At 49.1% G+C, this 15,723-nt stretch overlaps 1 protein-coding gene across 2 annotated transcripts in view; it reads right to left on the bottom strand.

The window, feature by feature from the left end:
* LOC144596824 (ADP-ribose glycohydrolase MACROD1-like) overlaps window positions 1–15,723 on the bottom strand; it is a 1,032,359-nt gene that overhangs the window by 246,200 nt on the left and 770,436 nt on the right. For both annotated transcript variants that reach the window (XM_078405658.1, XM_078405659.1), the window contains exon 8: window positions 3,864–3,894. In XM_078405658.1, coding sequence (XP_078261784.1) covers window positions 3,864–3,894 — 31 coding nt within the window. The remainder of the gene's footprint in view (window positions 1–3,863; window positions 3,895–15,723) is intronic.

Below are 15,723 nucleotides of genomic sequence, written 5' to 3'. Positions count from 1 at the left end.
GAAAATTTGACTTTGATCGCCCGTGTTTAAACATGCTCACTCTGCTCCACTCATGCCAATTTGACAATAGACAATAGGTGCAGGAGGAGGCCATTCGGCCCTTCGAGCCAGCACCACCATTCAATGTGATCATGGCTGATCATTCTCAATCAGTACCCCGTTCCTGCCTTCTCCCCATACCCCCTGACTCCGCTCTGGCTTGTAACCGTTTGCAATGCTGCAGTATTTACAGCAGCTTTAGTGCCGTTTAGTTTATTGTCACATGTACCGAGCGAGGTACAGTGGAAAGCTTTTGTTAGAGTCATAGAGCCATAGAGTGATACAGCGTGGAAACAGGCCCTTCGGCCCAACTCGCCCACACCAGCCAACAATGTCCCAGCTACACTAGTCCCACCTGCCTGCGCTTGGCCCATATCCCTCCAAACCTGTCCCATCCACGTACCTGTCCAACTGTTTCTTAAACGATGGGATAGTCCCAGCCTCAACTACCTCCTCTGGCAGCGTCGTTCCATACACCCACCACCCTCTGTGTGAAAATGTTACCCCTCAGATTCCTATTAAATCTTTTCCCTTTCACCTTGAACCTATGTCCTCTGGTCCTCGATTCCCCCTACTCTGGGCAAGAGACTCTGTGCATCTACCCGAATCTATTCCTCTCATGATTTTATACAAGATGATTTTATACACGAACGATACACATGACTTATATACTCAATGTACTCAATCAAACCAAAGACAGATTGATTCAGCATTGTTCGTTGAACTGCTAGACTTCATTTATAGGACATTTAAGTTAAAATTCATTGATCCAAGAATATAACTTTTGCAGATTACCAATTAATAACAAGTTTGTTCTGGGGAATTTTGCATTAGTATAATTTCACTGCAAGTAAGAATTTTATTGTTCCACTGTCGATACATATAACAATTAAACACTCTTGGCTATTGACTCTCTCTAGACAATCATGAGCTCATCAGTGATAGGAGCAGAATTGGTCCATTTGGCCCATCAAGTCTACTCCGACATTCAATCATGGCTGATCTATCTCCTCAGAAAAAGTTACTCCTCGGATTCCTATTAAATCTTTTCCCCTTCACCTTGAAACCTATGTCCTCTGGTCCTCGATTCCCCTACTCTGGGCAAGAGACTCTGTGCATCTACACGATTTATTCCTCTCATGATTTTATACACAATATGACACACAATGCGTGCTCTGCATTCAGCAGAGAAACAATGCATGATTACAATCGAACCATTTTCAGTGTGCAGACACATGATAAGGGAATGTGTAGGAAGGAACTGCAGACGCTGGTTTAAAACAGAGATAGACACAAAATGCTGGAGTAACTCAGCGGGAAGAAGGGTCTCGACCAGAAACGTCACCCATTCCTTCTCCCCAGAGATGCTGCCTGCCCCGCTGAGTTACTCCATCATTTTGTGTCTATCAGGATAAGGGGATAATGTTTAGTGCAAGGTAGGGTCACCAATGAGGTAGATAGTAGTTCAGCACTGCTCTCTGGTTGTGGTAGGATGGTTCAGTTGCCTGACAACAGCTGGGAAGAAACTGCCCCTGAATCTGGAGGTGTGCGTTTTCACACTTCTGTACCTTTTGCCCGATGGGAGAGGGGAGAAGAGGGGGGGGCCGGGGTGAGACTGGTCCTTGATTATGCTGCTGGCCTTGCCGAGGCAGCGTGAGGTATAGATGGAGTCGATGGAAGGGAGGTTGGGTTTGTGTGATGGTCTGGGCTGCGTCCACAATTCGCTGCGATTTCTTGCGGGTCTTGGACGGAGCTGTTCCCAAACCGTGCTGTGACGCACCCTGATGGAACGCTTTTGTACGGCGCATCTGTAGAAGTTGGTGAGAGTTGTGGGGAACCATGCCCGGACTTCCTAAGCCTTCTAAGACAAATTTGTATCACTGTGAAAGCTCACTGGAAGGTACAGGTTTTGGGGAAGTTGTTAATGAGTGAACAATGGAGAGACGTCTCAAAGTCTTCACACATTATACTTGAAGGGGTGGGGGAGCGGCGTGGGTGGGGGTGGGGGGTGGGGAGATCAATGGACAATGGGACCCGGCGTGGGGGGGGGGGGGGGTGGAGAACAAAGGGGGAGCCGGCGTGGGGGGAGCGCTGTGGGTGGGGGGAAGATCAATGGGCAATGTGACCTGGCGTGGGGGGGGGGGGGGAACAAAAGGGGAGCCGGCGTGGGGGGAGCGCTGTGGGTGGGGGGAAGATCAATGGGCAATGGGACCTGGCGTGGGGGGGGTGGAGAACAAAGGGGGAGCCGGCGTGGGGGGAGCGCTGTGGGTGGGGGGAAGATCAATGGGCAATGGGACCTGGCATGGGGGGGGGGGGAGGGGAACAAAGGGGGAGCCGGCGTACATTGTCACTTTGTCAGCTCCTTAGGCGGTCGCTATTTCTATACATTGTGTGTGCGCTCACAAGAACTCACTGTGCCTAGCTAGTCACATGTGTAGGAAAATAACTGCAGATGCTGGTACGAATCGAAGGTATCACAAGATGCTGGAGTAACTCAGCGGGTCAGGCAGCATCTCTGGAAATGCTGCCTGACCCGCTGAGTTACTCCAGCATTTTGAGGTGCCTAGTCACAATGTGACAACAAAGCATTCCATTCTATTCCATTCAAAAGTTCAATAGACAGTAGGTGCAGGAGGAGGCCATTCGGCCCTTCGAGCCAGCACCGCCATTCAATGTGATCATGGCTGATCATTCTCAATCAGTACCCCGTTCCTGCCTTCTCCCCATACCCCCTGACTCCGCTATCCTTAAGAGCTCTATCTAGCTCTCTCTTGAATACATTCAGAGAATTGGTCTCCACTGCCTTCTGAGGCAGAGAATTCCACAGATCCACAACTCTCTGACTGAAAAAGTTTTTCCTCATCTCAGTTCTAAATGGCCTACCCCTTATTCTTAAACTGTGTGGCCCCTGGTTCTGGACTCCCCCAACATTGGGAACATGTTTCCTGCCTCTAACGTGTCCAACCCCTTAATAATCTTATACGTTTTGATAAGATCTCTTCTCATCCTTCTAAATTCCAGTGTATACAATCCTAGTCGCTCCAGTCTTTCAACATATGACATTCCCGCCATTCCGGGAATTAACCTAGTATACCTACGCTGCACGCCCTCAATAGCAAGAATATCCTTCCTCAAATTTGGAGACCAAAACTGCACACAGTACTCAAGGTGCGGTCTCACTAGGGCCCTGTACAACTGTAGAAGGACCTCTTTGCTCCTATACTCAACTCCTCTTGTTATGAAGGCCAACATTCCGTTGGCTTTCTTCACTGCCTGCTGTACCTGCATGCTTCCTTTCAGTGACTGATGCACTAGGACACCCAGACCTCGTTGTACGTCCCCTTTTCCTAACTTGACACCATTCAGATAATACTCTGCCTTCCTATTCTTACCACCAAAGTGGATAACCTCACACTTATCCACATTAAACTGCATCTGCCATGCATCCGCCCACTCACACAACCTGTCCAAGTCACCCTGCAACCTCATAGCATCTTCCTCACAGTTCACACTGCCACCCAGCTTTGTATCATCTGCAAATTTGCAGGTCAGAAGGAACAGGAGTAGAATTAGGCCATTCGGCCCAGCGATTCTACTCCGCCAGTCAATCGTGGCTGGTCTGCCTCTCCCTCCTAACCCCCATTCTCCTGCCTTCTCCCCGTAACCCCTGACACCCGCCCCAATCAATCAAGAAATTCCACTCCAATTTATGTGAAAATGAACTAGTTCGAAAAGACAACCGATTTATCGTAATGCTGAAATTAAGGCAACTAGCTATGTCATTCGATAAGACAAAGACATTTTTGAAAGATAGGTTTACTCACCGTAGATACCAGTAGATATACAGGGAAATGCCTGCAATTAAAGAAAAGAAAAAATGGTTAGAGAAAGAACAAAATATATTTTAAAATATCAAAACCATCTGAAGATGGGTGGCACGGTGGCACAGCGGTAGAGTTGCTGCCTTACAGCGCCAGCGACCTGGGGCTCCATCCCGAATACGGATGCTGTCTGTGCGGAGTTTGTTCGTTTGTCCGCGTGGGTTTTCTCCAAGACCTTTGGTTTCCTCCCACACTCCAAAAACGTACAGGTTTGTTGGTTAATTGTCTTCGGTATAAATGTAAATTGTCCCTCGTGTGTGTAGGATAGTGTTAGTGTGCAGAGATCGCTGGTCGGCGCGGACCCGGTGGGCCGAAGGGCCTGTTTCCGCGCTCTATCTCTAAACTAAACTAAGCAAATGCAGTTCTAAAGAAGTAATTAATCAGGATTCAGAAAGTACAGGTGAGCCTGAACTATCTGTCACTCAGTAAGAAACTATTATTATGATTATTATTATTTATTTTATTGTCACGTGTACCGAGGTACAGTGAAAAGCTTTCGTTGCGTGCTAACCGGTCAGCAGAAAGACAATGCATTATTTTGATCGAGGCATTTCCAGAGTATACCACATGTTGAATAATCAGTGTTGGTGGATAATGATGTTTTCATGTCGGAATGCACACATTTAATGTTGGACTGCTTCTCAATTTACTTGCAAACATATGAACTATCATCTTGACGGAGCTGTATCCATCATTTGCGGCACGGTGGCACAGCGGTAGAGTTGCTGCCTTACAGCGAATGCAGCGCCGGAGACTCAGGTTCGATCCTGACTACGGGCGCCGTCTGTACGGAGTTTGTACGTTCTCCCCGTGACCTGCATGGGTTTTCTCCGACATCGTCGGTTTCCTCCCACACTCCAAAGACGTGCAGGTTTGTAGGTTAATTGGCTGGGCAAATGTAAACTAAAAATATTGTCCCTAGTGTGTGTAGGATAGTGTTAGTGTGCGGGGATCGCTGGGCGGCGCGGACCCGGTGGGCCGAAAGGGCCTGTATTCGCGCTGTATCTCTAAATCTAAAAAATCTAAAAATTTGGATTTGAACTGAATATCTGCAACCAGTTATTAAGCAGAACTGGAAGTATTTTTGGTTTTAGAAATTAATTTTTAGTTTAGTTTAGAGATACAGCGTGGAAACAGGCCCTTCGGCCCACCGGGTCCGCGCCGACCAGTGATCCCCGCACACGAACACCATCCTACACACACTAGGGACAATTTTACATTTATACCAAGCCAATTAACCTGCAAACCTGCACGTCTTTGGAGTGTGGGAGGAAACCGAAGATCTCGGAGAAAACCCACACAGGTCACGGGGAGAACGTACAAACTCCGTACAGACAGCACCGAAAATAGACGGGATCGAACCAGGGTCTCTGGCGCAGTGAGGCAGCAACTCTACCGCTGCGCCACTGTGCCGCACTTGTTTGTTTAATAAAAAAGACACAGAGTGCTGGAGTAACTCAGCGGGTCAGGCAGCATCTCTGGAGAACACGGGTAGGCGATGTTTCTGGTCGGGACCCTTCTTCAGACTGGGGAATGTGGGGCAGGACAAAGCCTGGTGAGTGATAGGTGGTCACAGGTGAGGGGGGGGGGTCAATAGGCAGATGGTTTGAGCAAAGCCACAGATGAAAGGACAAAGGTCAGAGATGAAATGTCAAAGGTGCAAGATATGGATAGACGGGTTGTGAATTGTGAAGCCAGAGGAAACTTTGGTAAATGTTATTAGCTGAACATGTTCTTATCTCAGGAGCTCTAAACTACTTCATCATTTCCTATTCAACTCCTAAACAGATTCTATGGATTCACTTGAGTATCATCAAGAAAATCATTAATTTATATTTGGGCGGCACGGTGGCGCAGCGGTAGAGTTGCTGCCTTACAGCGAATGCAGCGCCGGAGACCCGGGTGCCATCCCGACTACGGGTGCTGTCTGTACGGAGTTTGTACGTTCTCCCCGTGACCTGCGTGGGTTTTCTCTGAGATCTTCGGTTTCCTCCCACACTCCAAACACGTGCAGGTTTGTAGGTTAATTGGCTTGGTACATGTAAAAATTGTCCCTAGTGGGTGTAGGATAGTGTTAATGTGTGGGGATCGCTGGTCGGCGCGGACCCGTTGGGCCTGTTTCTGCGCTGTATCTCGAACTGAACACTACCTTCTGCACTAGGCAACACTGTTAAAACTTTTGTACTTAATATAATTGTATTTATTTGTTTTTGCATTTATTGCATATATGTTTTTACGCACCGTCAGGATTGGCTATTTTTTAATTTCGTTGTACTCGTTGCAATGACAATAAATGAATATTATTATTATTATTATATTATTAAACTAAAATAAAATAAACTACCCAACAGATTCTATGTAAGAAAATAACTGCAGATGCTGGTACAAATCGAAGGTATTTATTCACAAAATGCTGGATTAACTCAGCAGGTCAGGCAGCATCTCAGGAGAGAAGGAATGGGCGACGTTTCGGGTCGAGACCCTTCTTCAGTCTGAAGAAGGGTCTCGACCCGAAACGTCGCCCATTCCTTCTCTCCTGAGATGCTGCCTGACCTGCTAAGTTACTCCAGCATTTTGTGAATAAATACCTTCAACAGATTCTATGGATTCAATCGAGTATCATCAAGAAAATCATTAATTTATATTTAAATCACTCTGATTAAAAGTCCATGCCTTATTGAACTCCACAGATGCCTTACTTTACACTTTAGATCTGTGAGGCAGCAACTCTACCCCTGCTTGATCTGCTTATTATTTCTAACATTTTGTTTTCAATTCAGATTTCCAGCATTGACTGCACTTCACGCTTATATTCAACGGCTAGCTGGTTTCAATGGTTCAATGGGCCTTTATTGTCATGCGTACCGAGGTACAGGGAAATTTGATTTACCAGACAGTCATGCCAGAAATGCAACAAAATACAATTGATATAATAAAACTCTCGTTTGTTTGTTTGTTTGGTCCTCAACCACAGCCAAGGCGGTACACGATAGCGCGACAATTGCAGGCCCACCTTACTCACCGTCGTCCCTTTGGTGCTAATGGAAGAAAGTTTCATTGAAATCGGTGTTATATTTTAAAAGTTATTCACATTTTAAAGTTTAAATCTATCTCCTGGGGAGGGAGGGGGGAGGGAGGGAGGATAAGAGGGGTTGAGGGGGGTGGAGTGGGGGGGAGAGGAAGGGGAGGGAGCGGAGGGGAAGGGGAGGTAGGGAGGGGAGGGGGATGGGAGGTAGGGAGGAGGAGGGAGGGGGAGGGGAGGGCGGGGAGGGGAGATAGGGAGGAGGAGGGAGGGGGTGGAGTGGGGGGAGGGGAGGAGAGGAGGGAGGATGGTAGGGAGGAGGAGGGGGAGGGGAAGGGGAGGGCGGAGAGGGGGAGGGGAGGAGGGAGGGGGAGGGAGGGGAGGAGAGGAAGTGGTGGGCGGGGAGGGGGAGGAGGGAGGGAGGGGGGTTGAGGGGGGTGGAGTGGGAGGGAGGGGAAGGGGAGGGCAGGGAGGGGAGGTAGGGAGGAGGAGGGAGGTAGGAGGTAGGGGGAGGGGAGGGGGAGGGGGAAGGGAGGAGGGAGGGGGGAGGGAGGGAGGGGAGGAGAGGAAGTGGTGGGAGGGGGAGGAGGAGGAGGAGAGGGTGCTGCACCAATGCAGGAGAGGTTTGGGCCCAACGGGTCCACTTGGCCTAGTACTACATAAAGATGAAACGTAAGCAGCCACCACAGCGGCGTGTGAGAATCCCCAGGGCACACAGCATAAGCCGGAGATCAACAGCCATCAGTTCAATGTCCGGGCCACACACACACGCATGCACACGCACACACACGCTCCTGCACCGTGATGTGACCAGAGTTGTACCGACCGCTGTCACTCTCTCTGCCGCACCCGTCCACCCGAAACATCAGAAACATCACACACCGAAAACCACCGCACTCACGGCGCTCCCCTCCCCCCGAGTCCCCACCAGCCCAGGCAGCGAAATCTCTCACAAATTACCCCATTGAGCTGAAGGAGCTTGAACTCCTGAGCCCAACGCGGCTGCAACTGTGCGCTGCTCCCACCAGCCACAAATCACCCGCGTCTTTCCAAAGTAATCACACCCCGATGTAAAGGACGACAAAGAAATGGAATGAAAAGGCAGAGGGTGAGAATTAGCGAGGAAAATATGTTCCGCTTTTACCAGTTTTCATGCAGAGCCCAGAAACAAAAGCGAGCGACTGTCTCTAAAAAGAAGACTCACTTCTGCAATTAGGCTTAATTGTTTAGAAACTGGAGGCTGCTGTGCCTTTCTGCCGGTATAGGATAAGTGAGGCATCAAAAGCAATTTGCACCATTTGATGATGTTTGTGCCCATCTCATGCTGAAGCCACATCCACTGGACATTTGGACCTGTCCCTGTGGGACCGCCGCGAACACGGTGGCGGTCACGGTGGCCGTCTGTACGGAGCTTGTACGTTCTCCCCGTGACCTGCGTGGATTTACTCCGAGGTCTTCGGTTTCCTCCCACATTCCAAAGATGTGCAGGTCTGTGGGTTAATTGGTTTGGTGAATGTAAAAATTGTCCCTAGTGGGTGTAGGGTAGTGTTAGTGTGCGGGGATCGCTGGTCGGCGCCGACCCGGTGGGCCGAAAGGGCCTGTTTCGGCGCTGTATCTCTAAACTAAACTAAGCTAAACTAAACAGAGGGACTATTGGGGGTTACTTTGGACCATTTGAGTACATGGAGTACTGTGTGCAGTTTTGGTCTCCAAATTTGAGGAAGAAAATTCTTGCTATTGAGGGCGTGCAGCGTAGGTTTACTAGGTTAATTCCCGGAATGGCGGGACTGTCATATGTTGAAAGACTGGAGCGACTAGGCTTGTATACACTGGAATTTAGAAGGATGAGAGGGGATCTTATCGAAACATATAAGATTATTAAGGGGTTGGACACGTTCGAGGCAGGAAACATGTTCCCAATGTTGGGGGAGTCCAGAACAAGGGACCACAGTTTAAGAATAAGGGGTAGCCCATTTAGAACGGAGATGAGGAAAAACTTTTTCAGTCAGAGAGTTGTGAATCTGTGGAATTCTCTGCCTCAGAAGGCAGTGGAGGCCAATTCTCTGAATGCATTCAAGAGAGAGCAAGATAGAGCTCTTAAGGATAGCGGAGTCAGGGGGTATGGGGAGAAGGCAGGAACGGGTTACTGATTGAGAATAATCAGCCATGATCACATTGAATGGTGGTGCTGGCTCAAAGGGCCGAATGGCCTCCTCCTGCACCTATTGTCTATTGTCTATTGTCTTATACAACTGTAACATGACCTTCCAACCTCTATGCTCATAATCATACTGAAGAGTGCAATGTACTGGAGGATCGTCGGCTGAGGGGGCTTTGATCACCCCGACTGTGGATGGTTCAACTGCCCCGACCGCGAGAGAACAAAGAGGAAGAAGCTTGAACTTTATTACCTTCCATCACAGTGAGGAACGTGGAATCCGCTGTGGTGGGTGTTCATGGTAACGTTTATGTGGTTGTGCGTCTTGTCGTTTTTCACTTACCATGGCTGTACGGTAACTCAAATTTCGCCGTACCTTAATTGGTACATGTGACAATAAACTGACCTTGAGACCTCCTTGAAAGCTTGAAACCACCAAACGCAGGCGGGCGGGACAAGTCTAGCTGGGACATGTTGGCCGGTTTGGGCAAGTTGGGCTGAAGGGCCTGTTTCCACACTGTATCACTCCTTAAATTGGTACATTCATAAAATGCCTCTTTGTAAACTGGTCAATCTAGCTCACATTCCAAAACACTTGGCAGATCTGCAGATTTAATTGCTCTCAGCTAAATTTAATTTAATATTACCATTTTAATATAAATTCCAATGAAATCTTTCTTTCGTCATCTTTTTAATTACATTTCACGGTTGCTGAACTTTATATTGGCTCAATATAATTAACTCAATAAAATAAAAAACAATCCAGCTATTTAGTTTAACTGATTTAGTTTAGTTAAATTTAGTTAAATTAATTTAGTTTAATTAATAAGGTGGTGTGTAAGAAGGAACTGCAGATGCTGGTTTAAGCCGAAGATAGACACAAAAAGCTGGAGTAACTCAGAGGGACAGGCAGCGTCTCTGGAGAGAAGGAATGGGTGACGTTTGGGGTCGAGACCCTTCTTCAGACTAGTTAGGGATAAGGGAAACGAGAAATATAGAAGGTGATGTGGAGAGATAAAGAACAATGTATGAAAGACATGCAAAAAAAGTAACGATGATAAAGGAAGCAGGCCGTTGTTAGCTGTTTGCTGGGTGAGAACGAGAAGCTGGTGCGACTTGGGTGGGGGAGGGATAGAGAGAGAGGGAATGCCGGGGCTACCTGAAGTGAGAGAAATCAATATTCATACCACTGGGCCGCAAACTGCCCAAGCGAAATATGAGATGCTGTTCCTCCAATTTGCGTTTAGCTTCACTCTGACAATGGAGGAGACCGAGGACAGAAAGGTCAGTGTGGGAATGGGAAGGAGAATTAAAGTGTCCGGCAACCGGGAGATCAGGTTGGTTCAGGTGGGCTGAGCGAAGGTGTTCCGCGAAATGATGGCCCAGTCTGCGTTTGGTCTCGCCGATGTACAAGAGTCCACATCTTGAACAACGGATACAGTAGATGAGGTTGGAGGAGGTGCAAGTGAACCTCTGCCTAATCTGAAAGGACTGTCAGGGTCCCTGGACAGTAGACAATAGGTGCAGTCTTTCAACATACGACAGTCCCGCCATTCTGGGAATTAACCTAGTAAACCTACGCTGCACGCTCTCAATAGCAAGAATATCCTTCCTCAAATTTGGAGACCAAAACTGCACACAGTACTCCAGGTGCGGTCTCAACAGAGTCGAGGGAGGAGGTTACAGGGACAGGTGTTGCATGTTCTGCGGTTGCAGGGGAAGGTACCAGAGGAGGGGGTGGTTTGGGTAGGAAGGGATGAGTTAACCAGGCAGTTGCAGAGGGAACAGGCTCTGTGGAAGGCGTAAAGGGGTGGAGATGGGAAGATGTGGCTAGTGGTGGGATCCCATTGGAGGTGGTGGAAATGTCGGAGGATTATGTGTTGTGTGCGACGGCTGATGGGGTGGAAGGTGAGGACTGGGGGGACTCTGTCTCTGTTGTGACTCGGGGGAGGGGGAGCAAGGGTGGAGCTGCGGGGTACCGAGGAGGCACGAGTGAGGGTCTCATCCATGATGGGAGAGGGGAACCCCCATTCCCTAAAGAATGAGGACATCTCGGACGTTCTGGTATGGAACACCTCATCTTGGGCGCAGATGCGGCGTAGACGGAGGAATTGGGAGTAGGGAATAGTGTCTTTGTAAGGAGCAGGATGGGAAGAAGTGTACGCGAGATAGTTGTGGGAATCAGTGGGTCTGTAATAGACATCAGTCCATTGTCTACTTCCTGTGATGGAGACTGTGAGATCAAGATCAAGATTGGCGGTGCTGGCTCGAAGGGCCGAATGGCCTCCTCCTGCACCTATTTTCTATTTTCTAAGAAAGGGGAGGGAGGTGTCGGAGATGGTCCAAGTAAATTTGAGTGCAGGATGAAAATTGGTGGTGAAGTTGACGAAGTCCATGAGTTCTGCATGGGTGCAGGAGGTAGCACCAATGCAGTCATCAATGTAACGGAGATAGAGTTTGGGGATCGGGCCAGTGTACGCCTGGAACAGGGATTGTTCAACGCACCTTACAAAGGGGCAGGCATAGCTGGGGCCCATGCGGGTGCCCATAGCTACGCCTTGGACTTGGAGGAAGTGGGAGGAGTGGAAGGGGAAGTTGTTGAGGGTGAAGACCAGCTCCGCTAGGCGGAGTAGAGTGTTAGTAGATGGAAACTGGATTGGTCTGCGGTCGAGGAAGGGCTTTAAGGCCTTCCTGGTGCGGGGTGGAGGTGTAGAGGGACTGAACGTTCAGGGTAAAGATGAGGGAGTGGGGGCTCGGACCATGGGCAGCGTGCATTTACATAACACCGTTGACTTGGTAAATCTTTGCACAGCATTATTTCATGAGGGCAGAATTAGGTTTTAACAAGTGTGAGGGAGAGAGAGAGAGAGAGACAGAAAACCCACGCGGGTCACGGGGAGAACGTGTAAACCCCTCCGGGATCTAAACCGGGTCTCTGGCGCTGTAAGGCAACGCAACGACTCTACCGCTGTGCCACCGTGCCGCCCCAAATCCCTAGCCCTCCATTCCCTGCACATCCACGTGACTACCCAGAAGCCTCTCAAACTCAATGAGCAGTGTTGGCAAGTATTAGAGATGCAGCAGGCCCTTGGCACACTAACACTATCCTACACACACTCGGGACAGTTTGCGCTTATACCAAGCCAATTAACCTACATACCTGCACGCCTTTGGAGCGTGGGAGGAAACCGGAGATCTCGGAGAAAACCCACGCAGGTCACGATGAGAACGTACAAACTCCGTACAGACAGCACCCTTGGTCAGGATCAAACCTGCGTCAACGCCGTAAGGCAGCAACTCTACCGCTGCGCCACCGTGACCGCCCCGTGCAAGAGACTCGTGGTTCTTCCATTGCCATTTGAGAGTTCAGATTGGGGTTTGTGTGTAACCCATCGCTAGGGGTTGCCAACTATCTCACTCCCAAATACGAGACAAGGTGACGTCACCGCCCCATGTGACCTCAACCAGCCAGCGGCCACGTGCTCCCGCTCCACCAATGGTGGCCGGGGGGCGGGTTGCTATGCAACCTCCGTTAGGTGAACACACTCGGCCTCGCTCCCCGAACACACTCCGTTAGCCTACACTGTCCCGGCCTACAGCGGCCCGCGAGCCTGATACGGGACAAGGGCGGTCCCGTAAGGGACAAACCAATTTAGCCCACAATACGGGATGTCCAGGCTAATACGGGACAGTTGGCAACCACTACCCAGTGCCTTGCGTTCTTCACATTTCCTTAATGAACATTTAATGCTCCTCATGTCCAATTGTCGTCTTTTACCTGTTGTTTGGAAACAACAATGGTCCTATATTTCATCCATTTGCACTTTAAAGATAATGGCTCATTATAAATTCAAGCACGGTTTATTTGGAGTTGTGACGATCTACCCTTTTGCAAACATTTTTTAGTTTGCAATCCACAGGGACCTAATTACTTGGAAAATATTCACTTTCAAACCAACCTCTCTCACTGTTTCTCCTCATTCCAACGTTGAAGGATGCATTAATTCTCCATTTTTTGCACATTAACACTGCGGAGATCAGGGTTAAAACGGGACCGATTACTTAAAACTATCCTTTGGATTTCATTCCTCTTTTAAATAGTACATATCGTAATTATTGATTATTCCCCTGACTGCATCATGAAATGACTGAGGGTCAGGTCTCTGATCTCACTTGCAGTGGGAACAAACGAAGGATTGCAAAATTGTTAAAACGGACTGCTAACCCTTCAATGTTTCCTTGTAAGTAATTGAAGATGCAGGTGCACACGCTCCTTGCCTTCTGGCTACACTTCACACCCACTGTCCTCATCTTTGGACACCCCTGTGCGTAGGGGAGACGGGTCGGGGGCAGATGTCCTGGTTGGGTTGTTCCTGGGCCTGGCCAAGCTGGCCATCCGTGAGTCACGGCGCCAGGCGGGAGAGGGCTCTGCCCGAGCCGGCTGCCTGCCCCTTTTCCGGAGTCACGTCCGTCCGCGCCCGGGTGAGGTTAGGGAGGGAACACGCGCTGTCCACGGGCACCCTGGGGGATTTCCGGGACCGCTGGGCACCGCAGGGGATTGAATTGGGGGTAGTCATATAATAGTTTATTGTTTGCCTCGTATTATGATGGTAGGTTCTGTTTTGGTTTTACTGTATTGTATATACAATTTTAATATTTGAATAAATATTTTTGATTAATGAAAAAAATTATTATTCTTTTTTTAAATTAATTATTTAAAAAAAAACTAGATCTTAGGTTTTGAGTTTAGAAACATCGAAACATAGAAAATAGGTGCAGGAGTAGGCCATTCGGCCCTTCGAGCCTGCACCGCCATTCAATGTGATCATGGCTGATCATCCAACTCAGTATCCCGTACCTGCCTTCTCTCCGTACCCCCTGATCCCTTTAGCCACAAGGGCCACATCTAACTCCTTCTTAAATATGGCCAATGAACTGGCCTCAACTACCTTCTGTGGCAGAGAATTCCACAGATTCACCACTCTCTGTGTGAAAAAAAACGTTCTCATCTCGGTCCTAAAAGACTTCCCCCTTATCCTTAAACTGTGACCCCTTGTTCTGGACGTCACTTTAGACTTCAGAGATGCAGCGCAGAAGCAGGCCCTTCGGCCCACCGAGTCTGCGCCGACCAGCGGCACCTCGTGCACCAGCACTATCCCGAACACGTTTACTCAATGCCAATCAACCTACAAACCTGCCACGCCTTTGGAGCGTGGGAGGAAACCGGAGCGCCCGTGGAGAAAGCCCACGCAGGTCACGGGGAGAACGTGCAAACTCCGTGCGGACAGCATCCGTCGTCGGGATCGAACCCGGGTCTCCGGCGCTGTGAGGCAGCAGCTCCACCCGCTGTGCCACCGTGCCGCCCTGCAATCAACAAACTATAATGTGGGAAGTCGGTGGCTGAATAAGCCGCAACTTGCAGCAACTCTACCGTAGCACCATTGTGCTGCTTAGACATAGAGTGACACAGTGTGGTAACAGGCCCTTCGGCCCGACTCGCCCACACCGGCCAACAATGTCCCAGCTACCCTAGTCCTACCTGCCTGCGTTTGGTCCATAACCCTCCAAACCTGTCCTATCCATGTACCTGTCCAACTGTTTCTTAAACGATGGGATAGTCCCAGCCTCAACTACCTCCTCTGGCAGCTCGTTCCATAAACCCACCACCCTCTGTGTGAAAAAGTTACCCCTCGGATTCCTATTAAATCTTTTCCCCTTCACCTTGAACCCACGTCCTCTGGTCCTCGATTCCCCTACTCTGGGCAAGAGACTCTGTGCATCTCCCCGATCTATTCCTCTCGTGATTTTGCACACCTCTACAAGATCTCCCCTCATCCTCCTGCGCTCCATGGAATAGAGACCCAGCCTACTCAACCTCTCCCTGTAGCTCACACCCTCTGGTCCTGGCAACATCCTTGTGAATCTTTTCTGAACCCTTTCAGGCTCTCCTATAAGATGGTGCCCAGATGTGGCAGGTTTTACTCTTCCCCCTAGTTCCGGAGCAACGAGGAGACTGTCAGTAATCCAAATAATTACAAATCTGCGTCTGGAAAAATAAAGTTGTAAAGAGCCAGGCAAATTGTCCTCGTAATGCCATAATGGATGCTGCCTTATTTTAAGTGCACACTAAAACGTGAAACCAGACTTGCCACGAAGGAGCAGCAGATTGAAATCTCGCCCACAATGTGCTTCATGTTGGCACCTGTCGTGCGTGTAGCAAATTAGTCGCAAGAAGTTATCATTCCGGAGAGGGGAAAATTGGCAGGATGAATTATGCCACCGTATCAAGAGCCTCGAATCCCCAGCACGCTACGCATAAAACTCTCAATATCTCGCCGCATCTGGGAGATTATCCACAAAATAAAAAGCCCCTTGGACTTGCTTTCTGACTTGTTGTCTTGTGAACGCTAAAGGACTGAGATCTTGAAACTACAGCCCGACGCTCACTGCCAGCACTCTAGTTCCTCTGGCTTTAACAACCCACTAAGCAGCAAGTGTCGTAGAGTCACATAGAAACACAGAAAATAGGTGCAGGAGTAGGCCATTCGGCCCTTCGAGCCTGCACCGCCATTCAATATGATCATGGCTGATCATCCAGCTCAGTAACCTGTACCTGCCTTCTC

The sequence above is a fragment of the Rhinoraja longicauda genome, chromosome 9 (genome assembly GCF_053455715.1).
Source record: "Rhinoraja longicauda isolate Sanriku21f chromosome 9, sRhiLon1.1, whole genome shotgun sequence".
NCBI classification, from domain to species: domain Eukaryota; kingdom Metazoa; phylum Chordata; class Chondrichthyes; order Rajiformes; family Arhynchobatidae; genus Rhinoraja; species Rhinoraja longicauda.
Note: the sequence above shows the minus strand (reverse complement) of the source record. Positions and strands in the feature narration are given on the sequence as shown.